The 14,495-nt window shown below is 37.1% G+C and overlaps 2 protein-coding genes across 2 annotated transcripts in view; one reads left to right on the top strand and one right to left on the bottom strand.

Moving 5' to 3' along the window:
- The window catches only part of LOC308655784 (interferon-activable protein 203-like), a 441,182-nt gene that overhangs the window by 127,251 nt on the left and 299,436 nt on the right, over nt 1-14,495 (bottom strand). The gene's annotated exons all lie outside the window — the stretch shown is intronic.
- LOC308657029 (olfactory receptor 6N2) lies at nt 9,930-10,883 on the top strand (the record flags this gene model as incomplete). The annotated part of the gene is made up of 1 exon (XM_081308484.1): nt 9,930-10,883. The coding sequence occupies one exon, from the start codon at nt 9,930-9,932 to the stop codon at nt 10,881-10,883; it is 954 nt and encodes a 317-aa protein (XP_081164610.1).

Raw genomic sequence — 14,495 nt, 5'->3', positions numbered from 1 at the left:
AAAAGGGAGAGATGAGTAAAAAAAAATAAACCGGTTAAGAATGAAAAATTGGTTAGTTAGATCTGCAGCAAAATTTGAAATTATTAACAATGTATGCAAATTAATTAAATATTTTAATTGGCTAAATTAATTTCAAGAAAAATTAAACATTAGCAATATTAACTTCAGGAGAAATACAATAATCTTATAATACTAAATTGGAAGTAAAAAAATATAACTAGAAAGAATCAAATCCAGATCATGTAACAAATGAGTTCTGCAAATATTAAAGAAAGACAATCTGTAGTTTTACACAAATACTTCAGGGAGCAGAAACACAACGCAATATGTGCTTTAGAAAGCTTGCCTACCACTAATATCAAAAAAGAACTAATTCACTAACAAATACAAAAAATTCTTGCTCCAAGTATTACACTCCTAATCAATTAAAATAATTTGAATTAAATGATTATTATTGAGTTTGGTTTATCTCAGGAATGTAAGGTTGACTCAATATAGAAGTCAATAATTTATCACACTAACAATAGGGAAAAAGTTATCATTTGATGCAGGAACAAGAAAACATTCAATATTCATTCATAATTGAAAAATAAGAAACCACAACAAAACTTATCACCCATGTCCAGTGTGGGCAGGGGAATGGGTTTCCTTCAGTGGGGAGGAGCTGGCTAAGAAATTAAAGCTAAGAAAAGTAGAATTGAAATGATCACAGAACACAGAGAGGTAGTTTCAAAGAGGGGGCAGAGACCAGCAAAGCTGACCAACAGGTCCAGCTTCTAACAAGGAAAAGAGCCCGGTGGCTTTTTTTAAATATCAGAAAACATCAAAGGCTTTTGATAGAAAGTTCTTCACCAAATAAGGATAGAGATGGGGGCAGGTAGGCTGCTCAGTTACACCCATCTCCATTGCTGCAAGGCATCTTTCTGGCAGAGTGGAGGGGCAGTCCACAGGGGCACTGGGCGATCTATCTCAGTGGGAGTGACATGAGAAGTTCCTTGTGCCAGATCTACCCTCACACTGGTTATGATGCTGAAAAGGGTCCTCACGGGTTTCACTGATAGCTTCCCACAAAAACTACAAATAGAAACTTCTTTATTCCGATAAAGAGTATCTTTTAAATAAAGTAACAGACCTAAGAGAAAAGTGTGAAAAAATTTTCCTTGAAGATCAAAAACAGAACAAGATTAATGGCTAATATAAATTCTATTTAACATTGTGCAGGATATACTAACTAGTGTAGCAAATAAAAAAGAAAAAGAAAGAAAAAAATTAATTATGGATGTTCTTATATCTATTGAAACATACATAATCACGAGTAAACTAGAATTCAGAATGGTGGGCAACAGTGATACAATGCAATAGTAAAAAAATGAAGCTAATTGTATTATTGAAAAACAGTTACAATCAGAAAATGCAAATAAAGAGACAGCATTTATAATAGGGACGACATGTGTGTGTGTGTGTGTGTGTGTGTGTATCCTAAGAGAAGTTCAAGACTTTTTTTGGAAAATAATACATTTATATTTAAAGTTATTTCCACTTTCATAAATAAGTGTGATAGAGCACATTCATGGATGGGGAAATTTATATCAGAAAAAAAGTTATTTTCTCTAACCTATTGATGAAATAAAATCTGATATGAAATCCTGAAAATGCATATTTGTGGAAATTTGATAAACTTTTTCCAAAGTCAAACCTATTCATGACATTTAAGAAAATAGAAAAGGAGAAAAGGTGGTATATGGTAGTGATAGGTATTTCCACCAACCCTCAAGTGATTGAGACTTATAAGATTATGTTAGTTAGACTCAGTGGAATATGAGGGTGATAATATAAGAAGACATTATAAATGAAGCTTTGGTTTACATGATACAATGCTTTCTTGAATCTGAAGTTTTCCTCTAATAGCTTTTCAGAAAGAGAACTATAATGGGCCATGTGGAAGGGTATTTAATCTAAACAAGAAGCTTAAAAGTATTCAGAATTTGAAAATTTGAGCAGAAGGTCATAGGGTGCCTGTTACAGGTAATAAAAAGCTCCACATTGGGTTCAGCTTAAAAATTGTCAGAGCATTTTTAATTTTTTTCAAGGTTGCTATAAAGTCGAGTTAAGTAAGACAATAAAATGTAACCATGGCTTTCAAAATTAAAATCTCTTATGAATGTTTATAATTTTTCTCTTGTAAAGCAATAGCTAAATTGTTTTTCTCTGATGCAGAAACATCAAATTCAGATACATCTGAAATGATTAATCATAAATATGTTATGAACCATTCTAAATCCTTCATACTGGAATGCTTTATGACATCTTAGAATCTACTAAATAGTGTTTTACAGCTGATGACAAACCTGTCGGTTTATATTTTATATGCACAACAAAATTTAACAGCGATATTCTTTACTTCTTTCTAGAATGCATAGAAACAAAACCTGAGTTTTGTGGTTAGGACAGATTAGCAAACTGAGGGAGGTAATGCCAATCTCATTTAATAACTTTACTTCAATTTGGTTAGTGTACACAATTGTCTAATTTACAGAATTTTATATAATTTTATTTTATGCCTTTCCTATCAACAATGATCAAAAGATTTATGAAATATTATGAATAAACTGATATTCAAATAATGTGCTTTTTAAAAGATTTTCTTTCATTTGTAGTTTATTTCCTTCCTCATGATGGATATTCTTATTTTTAATTTTCCTTCTTCAAAGGACGCTTATCTGACATCTCTTCTGTTATCAGTGTGTCTCCAGGTTTACTGGAGTTGACTCTACCATAGCCCACTCTCCTAAAGGACAATGCCTATGTGTTCTAAGTGCCAGGATGAGTAGATATAGAGCTGCAAATGTGTACATTGTAAGAGCACACTGAAGCCCAAAGAGAAAACTTGTATGAGAATGTGCATTTTCTCTTTATGCATTTGGAACTTTTTGATGAATGCTTTCTGGAGGAGAGTGGTATATCTTTTCGGGGATTGTATCAAATGGAAGCATTTTCAAAATTTTAAAATTAGAGAAATGTTATTCAAAATAAAATGTGTTTTTTTTGTGTGTGTGAGTTTGTGTGTGGTGTGTGTGTGTGTGTGTGTGTGTGTGTGTGTGTGTGTGCGGTGTATGCATGTAATGGATTACCATATTATGACCTTGGATCTAACTCTGGCCTGTGGACCGAATAAAATCTGCTGTCTGTTTTTGTAAATAAAGATCTATGAGAGGACAGTCACATCCATTCCTTTACATATTGCTAGTGACTACATACGTGCTACAACAGCAGAGTTAAATAGTGACAGAGACTGTAGAACTTGCAAGGTCTAAAATATTTATTTTCTGCCGCTTTAAGGAAACATTTGCCCACAATTGCTCTAAAGTACGTACCTGACATTCTGTAAGTATAGGCTGGTAAACTTTACATTGATCGAATTTTTATCTTAGCCATATAGACTTTTAATCTAATTGTACTAAGACAACCTGTTTTTACTTTAAAGTTTGCTTTACAGCCTTAGAGATTTTTAAATCTTAGAACAAATGATAGTCTCAGGATAAATTAATAAGTGGTCACATACCAACTGCATGTTGATTTCCGATTTGACATCTCTGCACTGGGGATTCTGAATTCTGAGATGGCTTCCTTAGATATTTTACATCATGCCTTTCTTAGCTCTGCTTAATTAATACCAGTGCTCCTTACCTTTCCTCTCATTCTGCCTTCATGATCCCAGTCCTGTGGACACGTTGTGGATATGCTAGAGGGGGAGAGGGAAAATGTTGGTTGGATGAGAGTATGGTTATAAGAGTTTACCAGCTGGATGAATAACTTGTCCTAATGCATGTTAATTTCATGACTTCAAAGAGAAGGACCCACGGGTCTGCCACAGTGAGCTCTGCTGAATCAACAGTGATAACTAATAGAAGACAAGAAGCTAAACAGCACTCTTGTCAAATTGTAGTTAACTTAAAGTGAATAGAAGGCACAAAAAGGGCACCGGCAGAATCAAAATCTAATAAATTCAAGCACTGGGAAAATACACCAAATTCCACAAGATGAATTCCAATGGAGGCAGAAATTGGTCTTGTGTTTGGTGTCAAAACAAAAAGAGCAATACAATGACCATAACAAAACCCTTTAAATGAGTACCAATAGGAGAAGCTATGTTGACTACAGCCATTTATTAAGTGTATTTTATGCCTTCTCTCTGCCAGACATTGTATACAGATATGGTGCTGAACAAATATGGAACAAATAAAAATGGTTTCTGCACTTATAATTCAGAAATAATGACACTGAATGAACTGTTAGAAATGGGATGAATTCAGAAATAGAGAGTGCTCTGGATACCTAAGCCCAGAGAATTTGGCCTAACCTGGGTGTAAATGTTGTGTATGAGTGTGTGTGGAGAGTAGACTGGGGAAAGTCAGACAAGCCTTTCCTTGATTCATCCAACAAGTAGTTATTGGATGTGCCAGGAACAATACCAGGTACTGAATGATGGTGTTGAGGAAAAATTGGTCCCTGACCTCACGAACTTTTTGATTTTTTTGGTGAGAGCAACATATAACTATGTAATTAAAATTATGGTTGGGGCTATAAAAAAAAAGAATAACTGGGATGCAAAAAATAGAATAAGGATTGGGGGCCAAAATATTTACACAGTGGTTAGGTCAGACTTCCTTGAAGAGGTGATGCTAGAAGTGAAGGACAAGGAGAATTTACCTTGGTAAAACGTATCTGTTGTGGTTTGAATGTGAAGTGTCCTCAAAAATGTCACATGTGAGACAATGCAAGAAAGTTTGGAGGAAAAATCTAATCAATAAATTAATCCGTTATGAGATAAATTGAGTGGTAATTGGAGGCAGGTGGGCTATGGCTGGAGGAAGTGGTTCATTGGGGGGCGTGACCATGGGGTATATATTTTGTACCTGGAAAGTGAAGTCTCTCTTCCTGCTTTCGGAGCACCAGGTGAGATGCTCTCCTCTGCCACACTCTTCCGCCATGATGTTCAGCCTCACCTGGAGCCCCAGGAATGGAGCTGGTCTTCTATGGACTGAGAACTTGGAAACGAAACGTGAGCCCCTAAAAACTTTTCCTCTTCTACAGTTGTTCTGGTCGGGTCTTTCCGTGGCAGCAGGAAAAAAAAAAAAAAAGCTGAGTGAAACAGGATCCTAGAACAGGAACTGGATTTTTTTCAAGGATGATTCCAAGTGGAGGGAAGGGTGATTTAAAAACTTAGGCGACTTAGCAGATTTCTATTTTTATGTGAAATGTCTGTAGCCTTTCTGCTCATTTCAGAGAGTGAGACAGTGACAAACCAAAGCCAATTTGAGAAAGAGTGACCCCCATAAGTCAAGGGGACTCCAATATACATGTAGGTTGGTTAAAGGCTGTTCTGTAGAAGAAGAGACTAAGACCAGGCATGAAAACTGTGTTCTTGTGTTTGCAGATCTGTCTTAGTTTATATGATGACCAACAATGTATAAGGGTTATTTTTCTTCACATCCTGCAAGCTCTACCATTGAGCTACAGCTCCGAACTACAGCTCCAGATCTTTTTTAATATCATGCCTAGTGCCTCCCTAAGTTGCTGGGGCTGGCTTTGAACTTGTAATCCTCCTGACTCAGCCTCCTGAGCCACTGGGGTTATAGGCATGCACCACTGTGCCCAGCCTGCAGCCCTTTTTAATATATATATTTTTTTATGAGATAGGGTGTCCTAAATTGTCCAGGCTGGCTTCAAACTTGTGATTCTTCTGTCTCAGCCACCTGAGTTGCTGGAATGACAGGTGTGAATTACCACATACAGCTCATTGTAGTTTTTAATTTGCATTTTCCAAATGGCTAAAGATGTTGAACATTTTTTATATAATTAGCAGCCATTATTACTTCTTCTGAGAAGTGTGTGTTTAGTTTATTTAGGGTTTTATTTTTATGTGTTTTTTTTGAGCTCTTCATATATTCCGGATATTAATCCTCTGTTAGAAATCAATTAGAGGAAGCGACAAGTAGATAGATTTAATTCATGAAAACTAAATTTTAAACAATCCCAAACTACACATTTATTTTAGTTATTTTGTAATATAGTGAACTCAAGGAGGGGAGTTTCAATTGATGTTGGAAACATTAAAAACTAAAATAGTATAATGGTCATAGGGAGAAACTTAAAGTTTATAGACCATCAATTATGGACCAGATTTTATATTTCAGCCTTTATGGATTTTATCTGAGAAAGACAAAGGCAGTGACATTCTCAACGGTGACCTGAAACACGTCCACATCCTGTGACAATCCTTTCCCCACATCTTCTTACTGAAATGCTTCACAATTCTGGTGGTGTGTGATCCTCTTCATTGAAAAAGTCAATGAACCTAATTTTGTCAAACTACAGCTGTGTCCCTTCTTTTTGACTTTAAGGCATTAGCATGCTGTTTGATTCTCAAAGTAACTCAAATGTGCTCTCTTCCAAGGTGGAGAAAATAAGGCCATGAGATGCTAAGTTACTTACAACTAAGTTATTTGGAGGAGCATGTCAAATACCTGCACTTAATAAGTGAAGCAAGAAAGGTAGAATAACACATTTTACAGTTGATATGATTTTTATCACACTTAACTTTTACAACACACACTTAAACATGATAAAATGCACATTTGAATAAACAAGTGACTTCCTCAAGGCGCATGGGTAATATGTAGTGGTCAAGAGCACAGGCCAGGAGGAAAGTGCCACTTTGTGCCCCTGTGGATGTGGTTATGTTTCTTTGACCACCATCAATGCTTCTGGAGGTGATGGTACTTAGAAGTGATGACCACACGCCTGGGTCAGAATGCTTTGGTTTAAGATACTGACAGAGGCACCATTTGTGTGCCTGTGGGCAAATTGTTAAATGCTCTTTGCTTCCATTCCTCAGGTATAAAATGGGACTGACAATCTTCCCAACCCAATAATTACTCAATTATTCATAGAGTAATACTGAATATTGTATCAGTTAATACGTGCATTGTGCTTAGGATACCATGTGTGGCCTACCAAAAGTTCAATAAATGGGTGTTGTATTGGAACCAAAAATCGAAATAGAGGCTCCGCCACCCATATTTATTTATTTATCTATTTATTTCAGAAGAAGTAGCTCTTATTAAAGAGGCTTTTTGTTTTTAAAGGAAACGTTAGGCTTCTGTCCTAAGAAGTCACTAGAGATGTGGAGGTGCGGTTTGCAGGGAGGGTAATGGGATAGCATGACATGTACTCTCTGATCCCAGCTCCCCAGGTGGGAGGAAAACTTGGCCGGCCTCCAAGGGCCGTCCCAGGAGCCTATCCCTGAGCCCAATTGTCACCTGCCTCTGGGACTGGGTTCTCTTCCTTCCCTGTGTCCCTAATGGCCTAAGACTGTCAGTGTTGACTCTAGCATCCCTACCTGCAGGATAAGAATCACTGAGGAGGAGAAAAGGCTACTGGATCCAGTCTTGATCTCCCACATATATACCAAGCCAGACAAGGCCAAGCAGATGATGCTCAGCTGTAGGTGAGCTGGGGCCCACGCTAGCTGTTGATCAGGAATCCAAGAGGTGGGATGGGCAAGGGATTTGAAAACAGATATTATTCTTAAATCAGAGTATTGGTTTAGTGGGTAGCTGACCAATAACTGGGTCTTGGAATACCCAGTTTTTAGATCTTAGAGCATCAGATCCAGGAGAGACTTTAAAGTTCTTCTTCCTTTCCATTTAATTTCAATCTACAATCAAGGGATTGACTAATACCTAGTTTGAAAATGTTAGGAGACAGAAAGTTGCCCTGAGTGCTGCTATGGAATGGTTAGGTTCTAGAACAGATAGTAGAGAGTAGAAGTTTCTGGAAAAAAAAAATCATGCATGACATAGGAGCTGTGGCTAAGACCTAAAGAAATCAGCAATGAAAAGGAAGGGAAGGGAAGGGATACTGTCAGGAGCAGATGCATTTGGAAAGACTTCCATTAGAGAAGGCCTTGCCCAAGTTCTGGATGTGAAGGCTTAAAGACACTTGGTGGGGCTGGGGATGTGGCTCAAGCGGTAGCGCGCTCGCCTGGCATGCGTGCGGCCCAGGTTCAATCCTCAGCACCACATACCAACAAAGATGTTGTGTCCGCCGAGAACTAAAAAATAAATATTAAAAATTCTCTCTCTCACTCTCTCTCCTCTCTCACTCTCTCTTTAAAAAAAAAAAAAAAAAGACACTTGGTGGTACAAGAATTTATGGTTGAGAGGTCTTCAGAGTGCTCCTGAAACTATTCCATACTTGTTAGACCTTCCTTGACTTACACATACAATCAACTTCAGTCAAGCTCAGTTTTAGCAAGAGGAAGCATCATCAATAACAGTTCCTTGTGCACAAAAGATGATCAAGAATATTGCTTTAACTCATGTAGATTGGTGGGAGTCAATAATGAGTCCTTAAACAGGACTAGGGGAGGTGGGAATAGACCAGATTTGAGATGCTAAGTTCATTTGGATATATGGAGCTTGAGATGTGGGAGGACAAGAAGGATATGTTCAAGTGCAGTTGGAAAATGTAACTTAAATTGGCATCAGAAAAATAATTCAAGTATATTTAAGAAAACTGAATTGAGTTTACAGTTCTATGTTTATTGTTGTAGTTGTAAGCAGGGGAATATGCAATAATTAACAAAGTGCTACATTTACTCTCAATTACTTTACCAATTTACAAAGACAGATTTGATATAAAGATAACAACAGTGTAAACAGTAGACAGTGTAAAGGTTATGAGGCTACAGAAGGTGGAATAAGTAACTTTTTTTTTTTTGAGAGAGAGTCAGGAAAGAATCATTAACATCTGACATCTGATCTGATTTTTGAAGGATGAGATGTGGTTTCCAGATGGGCAGAAAGGAAGAAAGATAAACCAGAAACAAATGGTCAGGAGTGATAAAGAAGCACGGATTGTTATTTTAACATATCTGTTTGCCATAATTGGAAAAAAAATGAATGTACAGTCTCTGTGGAACAGAAGTAGTTTAGCAGAAATTCCTACAAATGCTCATTGCTCTGAGTGAATTTAACATTAAAAAATATCAAACCTATAATTTTATCCTTTTTTTTCGTGGTAGTGGGGATTAAACTCAGGAGTGCTTTACTACTCAACTACATTCCCAACTCTTTTTATTCTTATTTTTAGGCAGGATCTTACTAAGTTGCCCAGACTGGCCTCAAACTTATGATCCTCCACCTCAGCTTGGGTGGCTGGAGTTACAGTTGTGCACCACGGTGCCTCGCTCTCAGGGCTTACTTGTCTTAAGAACACTTTTCAGTTACCCTGGTCTGAGAAATGTGCCCCTGGGTACAATGCAGTGTTTTGTACTTCACAGCTTATATTGAGAATACTGACAGATGTGACTGCATAGGTTGTAAGATTTCTGGTGGTAGAGATTATACCTTCTTGAATTTTGAATTTCTTATGCCTGACACATATTTGTTTAATTGATTGTTATAAAAGTGTACCGAGCAATGAGAAAAACTTGATATGATATTAATCTTATAGACAAAACAAACCTTTTAGCCTTGACTACAGAAAAACTGTGACCCGGGGAGAAGGGATGTTTGGGAAACTCACATTTATAAAGAGACATTAAATAGCAGGGAGTTAAAGTGCATAAATTCAAATTACGTTTCTGAGAAATAGGATCTATGTAAAATGGGAAAGTGTCATCATCCTGCCATCCTCTATATTCCTGAGTTTTCCATCTGTAAAATAAGCATAACAATGGTATTTATCTCATGAATGTATTTAGAATCAGTGCTATTATTATTTTTAGGGTGGTATTAACAATAATAGCAATTAAAGTGCTAACTTTAGATTTTAAGAGACAGAGAGAAATTGAATTTTGACTTAGATTTGGCCGTCCCCTTAATCCAGTTTTTTTCTCCTTTCCTTGTTCACCTCAGTCTCTCATGGAGCAACGTAATCACTCAAGCCTGAAAGAATTTGTACTCCTGGGCTTCCCCAGTGTGGGACATGTCAGGGGCTGGCTTTTTGGGCTGCTATTGTTGGCTTACCTGTTTACCATTTGTGGCAATGTTCTCATCTTCTTAGTCATACGACTGGACAGAGCCCTCCACAAGCCCATGTATCACTTTGTCAGTGTTCTCTCCTTCTTGGAGTTGTGGTACACAGCCACCACCATCCCCAAGATGCTATCTAATCTTCTCAGTGAGAAGAAGACCATTTCTTTTGCAGGATGCCTCCTTCAGACCTACTTCTTCCACTCCCTGGGGGCCTCTGAATGCTACCTTCTCACCGCCATGGCCTATGACCGCTACCTGGCCATCTGCAGGCCCCTCCACTATCCTGCCATCATGAGCACAGCACTCTGTGCCAAGATGGCTGCTGGCTGTTGGACTTGTGGCTTCCTGTGTCCCATTTCTGAGGTCATCCTGGTCTCGCAGCTCCCCTTCTGTGACTACAATGAAATCCAGCACATCTTCTGTGATTTTCCACCTCTTCTGAGCCTGGCTTGCAAGGACACATCCACCAACGTGCTGGTGGACTTTGCTGTCAATGCGTTTATTATCCTTATCACCTTTCTCTTTATCATGATTTCTTACGGGAGAATCATTGGAGCAGTGCTGAAGATAAAAACAGCAGCGGGCAGGAAGAAGGCCTTCTCTACATGCGCCTCCCATCTCACCGTGGTCCTCATCTTCTTTGGGAGCATCATCTTCATGTATGTGCGGCTAAAGAAGAGCTATTCACTGACTCTTGACCGAACACTTGCTGTAGTCTACTCTGTCTTGACACCACTAGCCAACCCAATTATCTACAGCCTTCGTAACAAGGAACTCCTTAAGGCCATCAAGAGAACCATCTTCAGGAAGGAGGGGACAGCTATTCCTACTCACCACTGACTGTCTACCAAGGTCCTTCCCTTACCTCAAGGTTCACCTCATGTGCCTTCTTTTTTGTTGCTGTATTTTGGTGGTACTGGGGATTGAACCCAGGGCCTTGTGCATGCAAGGCAAGTACTCTACCAACTGAGCTATATCCCCAGCCCCCACCTCATGTGCCTTCTGCCTGACCTTGAATAATCGTCCCATTGTTACACGTACTCTGGACCCATCTCCTCTCACCTTCTTATAGACTTTTTTCTATTTCCTACCTCTTTACCTTTCTAGTTTTCACTTGATCAATACTTCCAGCATTTAAGAACACCTTAGTACGTTTTTTTTTTTTTCCTAAAGAGTATACAATTTCTTTGCCACATATCTTTATCCAGCTAGAGGTCAATATCTCTGCTCCCTTCTCTGCTCAAACATCTCAGTGGATCTCCTTCTCCTGTTCACTTTCTATTCACATTTTGACCGGTTTCAGTCTGGTTTTGTCTGAGACCTTTTAACCAACATTTTGCCAAGGCTATTAATGATCTCTATATGATGCCAAATCCATTAGACCTTTCTTTTCCTTCCCTTACTTGAAATCTTAGGGCACATGACCAGTCCTAGCTTCTTAATGATTTTTGCATCCTGATTTTCCATGACACTATTTTTCCCATTTTTTCCACCTAATAAGTCCTTCTCAGTATTCTTTACTTTGTAGAACTCTCTCTCGATTCAGACTTATGACTTCAAATACCATCACTATCAATGCCAAGGGCTCATAATTTTTTCTAAATCTCAAATCCAGCACTCTCTTTTGAGCTGTAGACTAAACTATATCAAAGAGACAACCTAACAACCCTATTTGGATGTCTCCCAGGAGCTTAAAAAACATCAAATATGAAATCTTCAAAATTTCCAACCCTGAAAATTTGGTGTTCTTATTTCCCTCTGTTTTTGCCAAGAAATTATTGTTATTCTATTATGCTTCCTCTTCTGCAGTTTCTACTTCCAATTCATTACTAATATATGTCAGTTTTCCTCAAAGTATAGTTGCAAATCTGTTTAGTTTTTATTTTCTTACAAGTTGCTACTCTAGTGTGAATCACCAACCTTTCTTGACTGAATTAATACAATAATATTCTACCCATTACCTGCTCTTCCTACTCTTACTCTGTTGTATTTTTTTCCCACACACAATTCAAAGTCATATATTTTAAACCTAAATTGGATAAGTCATTCCTAAAACCAGGAAAGACACCTAGTTGCACTTAAGATAAAATCATAAGCCTCCACATATTTTATAAGGCTGAACAAAATTTTTTCCTGCCTTCCTCTCCAACATTGACTCCCACATCTTTCATTTCATTTTTACATTAGGATTGTTTTAACTTTTTATTTCTGTAGTCAAAATGCCTAAGAGAATAACTTAAAGGATGAAAAGTTTATTTTGGACTCCAGTTCAGAGGTTCAATCCACAGTGGGCCAGCTCCATTGCTCTGGGCCTGAAGAGAGGTAGAATCAGGACAGAAGGGCTTGGGAGAGAAAAGCTTCTCAGCTCACAGCAGCCAGGAAGCAGAAAAAGAGAGAGACCAGGAACAGATAGAGGCCCAGGTTAGGTACCCACTGACCTACTTACTGCAGTCACATTCCACCTGCCTAGAGGTACCACCTGGTTGTCCATTCAAATTATTAATCCATCAAATGGATGAATCCACTGAGGAGGTTACTGCTCTCACAGTCTAATCATTCTCCTCGGAACATTGCTATATTGTTTTATTTATTTAGTTAGTTAGTTGCTCAAGAACAATACAATGATCTTGACATATCATATATTTGATTCAAATTGGGTATGAATTCTTACTGTATATCATGTTTCAAACACAGGAGCTTTTGTGGGGACACTTCAAATCCAAAACCATAACAAGGAACTTCCCACTGTTTTAGATCCCCCTGAAAGTTCATTTGGATCATTTCTCCTAATTGTATAAGTTTCTGTTAAAAAAAATATCCCTTTCAAATGACACTATGAGAGAACCTTGAATACCCAGCCTATTTATGTCACTCATTTTTTCCTTTAAGTCATATTTTGTTTTCCTTCAAAGTGTGTATATATGTGCATTTGTATATATGTAGCTGTACATAGAGATCATCACTCTTTCCTATAAGTCTATAAACTACATTTGGTTGGAAATCATTTCAATTTTGCTACTTACTATCTGTTCAAAATCTAGTAGATTCTTAACGTGTCTAAACATGTTAAGCATTCAATAAAAGTGCAATGAATGAAAAATATAATGAATCCTCTCCACCCTCATTGATATCATGTTTGGTCCTTAGTGATTCCATCCTGATTCTAATCAGTAAGGAACCTACTCTTCATTTTAGTGCTTTGGTCTACACTTGCCTCTGTCTTCTCCCAAACCAGCTTCAACAGGTCCCACATCTGCCTTTGAATCTCTATGGATAACACTGATAACCTGTCCTAGCCACTGTATATTACACTCAGTAATCTTTTCTGGATCTGTATTTCTTTATTCATAAAACTTCAGTGAGTAGGTAAGCCATCTCTAGATGGTGTTCATTGTTAACATTATATGGTTCTAAGAGTACATTTAACCCTTTATTTTCTTGTATGCTCTTTGTAACCCTTGAATTCCAAGATTAATAACTTGTCATAAAAATGTGAGTTTTTTTTCCCTTAGTGACATATTTCCCAGAATTTTTGCATATTATTGGGATGTATATCAGATTTTCTAGATATTCAAGTAATTATTTTAAATATAAGAATTTTCTTAGTCATGCAGACAGATTAGTAGAATATTTGAAAATATTTTTCTTGTGTATGGTATATATATAATTGAAGTTGTAAAATTTGTATAGATAGACAAACACACGTACACACATACATCCATGGAACAAAAGGGTAAAACTCATGATACTCATTTGTGGATGAAAATATTCCAATATTTTAAAATCTGTATTTCAATTTTTCTCCATTTTCCTGTATCCATTTCTCTATATATGTATATTATTATGTATAATAATTAGTATGAATTCTCCTTCTGATTCCTAGAGGTAAGTGGAGAGCAAAACCCTTCCACATTATCCTTTCCTATTTCCTGAGGCTTAGGAAGAGCATGTTATTCATCTGTCTCGCCTTCATTCTGCCATCTGTTTTAATGCAGCAGAACCTAAATTTCCATGGAAAACTGAAAGCAAAAGGATCCCAAAATCATAGGAGAAAAAGACTATTTTAGTCTGCTTTATATTTATAGTTTATTTTAAATTCAATCTTTTTTGTTTGTTTGTTTTAATCATCATACCACTGGTAATTCAGTACTATGTGCCAATTGCTGATCCAGGCACTGAAACTTTTTTTTTTTTTTAATATGGAACATACAGTTTGCCAAAGGAAGGCAAAATATGCAATCTAGATAAGTCATCAGTTTTTAAAATTATTGAATATAATACATATGAAGTACTATAACTAACATAAGTGTGCAACTCAATAATTTTTCACAGATTAAAATGTAATTTCTGTTATGTAATGAGCATTCAGAACAGAACATTCCAAGTATCCCAAATGATCTCTCTCTCTCTCTTTCTTACATCTTTCTCCTTTCTTTCTTACATCTTACTCCT

The sequence above is a fragment of the Spermophilus citellus genome (genome assembly GCF_964194105.1).
Source record: "Spermophilus citellus genome assembly, chromosome: 9".
Lineage (NCBI taxonomy): Eukaryota > Metazoa > Chordata > Mammalia > Rodentia > Sciuridae > Spermophilus > Spermophilus citellus.
This window is presented reverse-complemented; position numbering and strand designations above follow the sequence as displayed.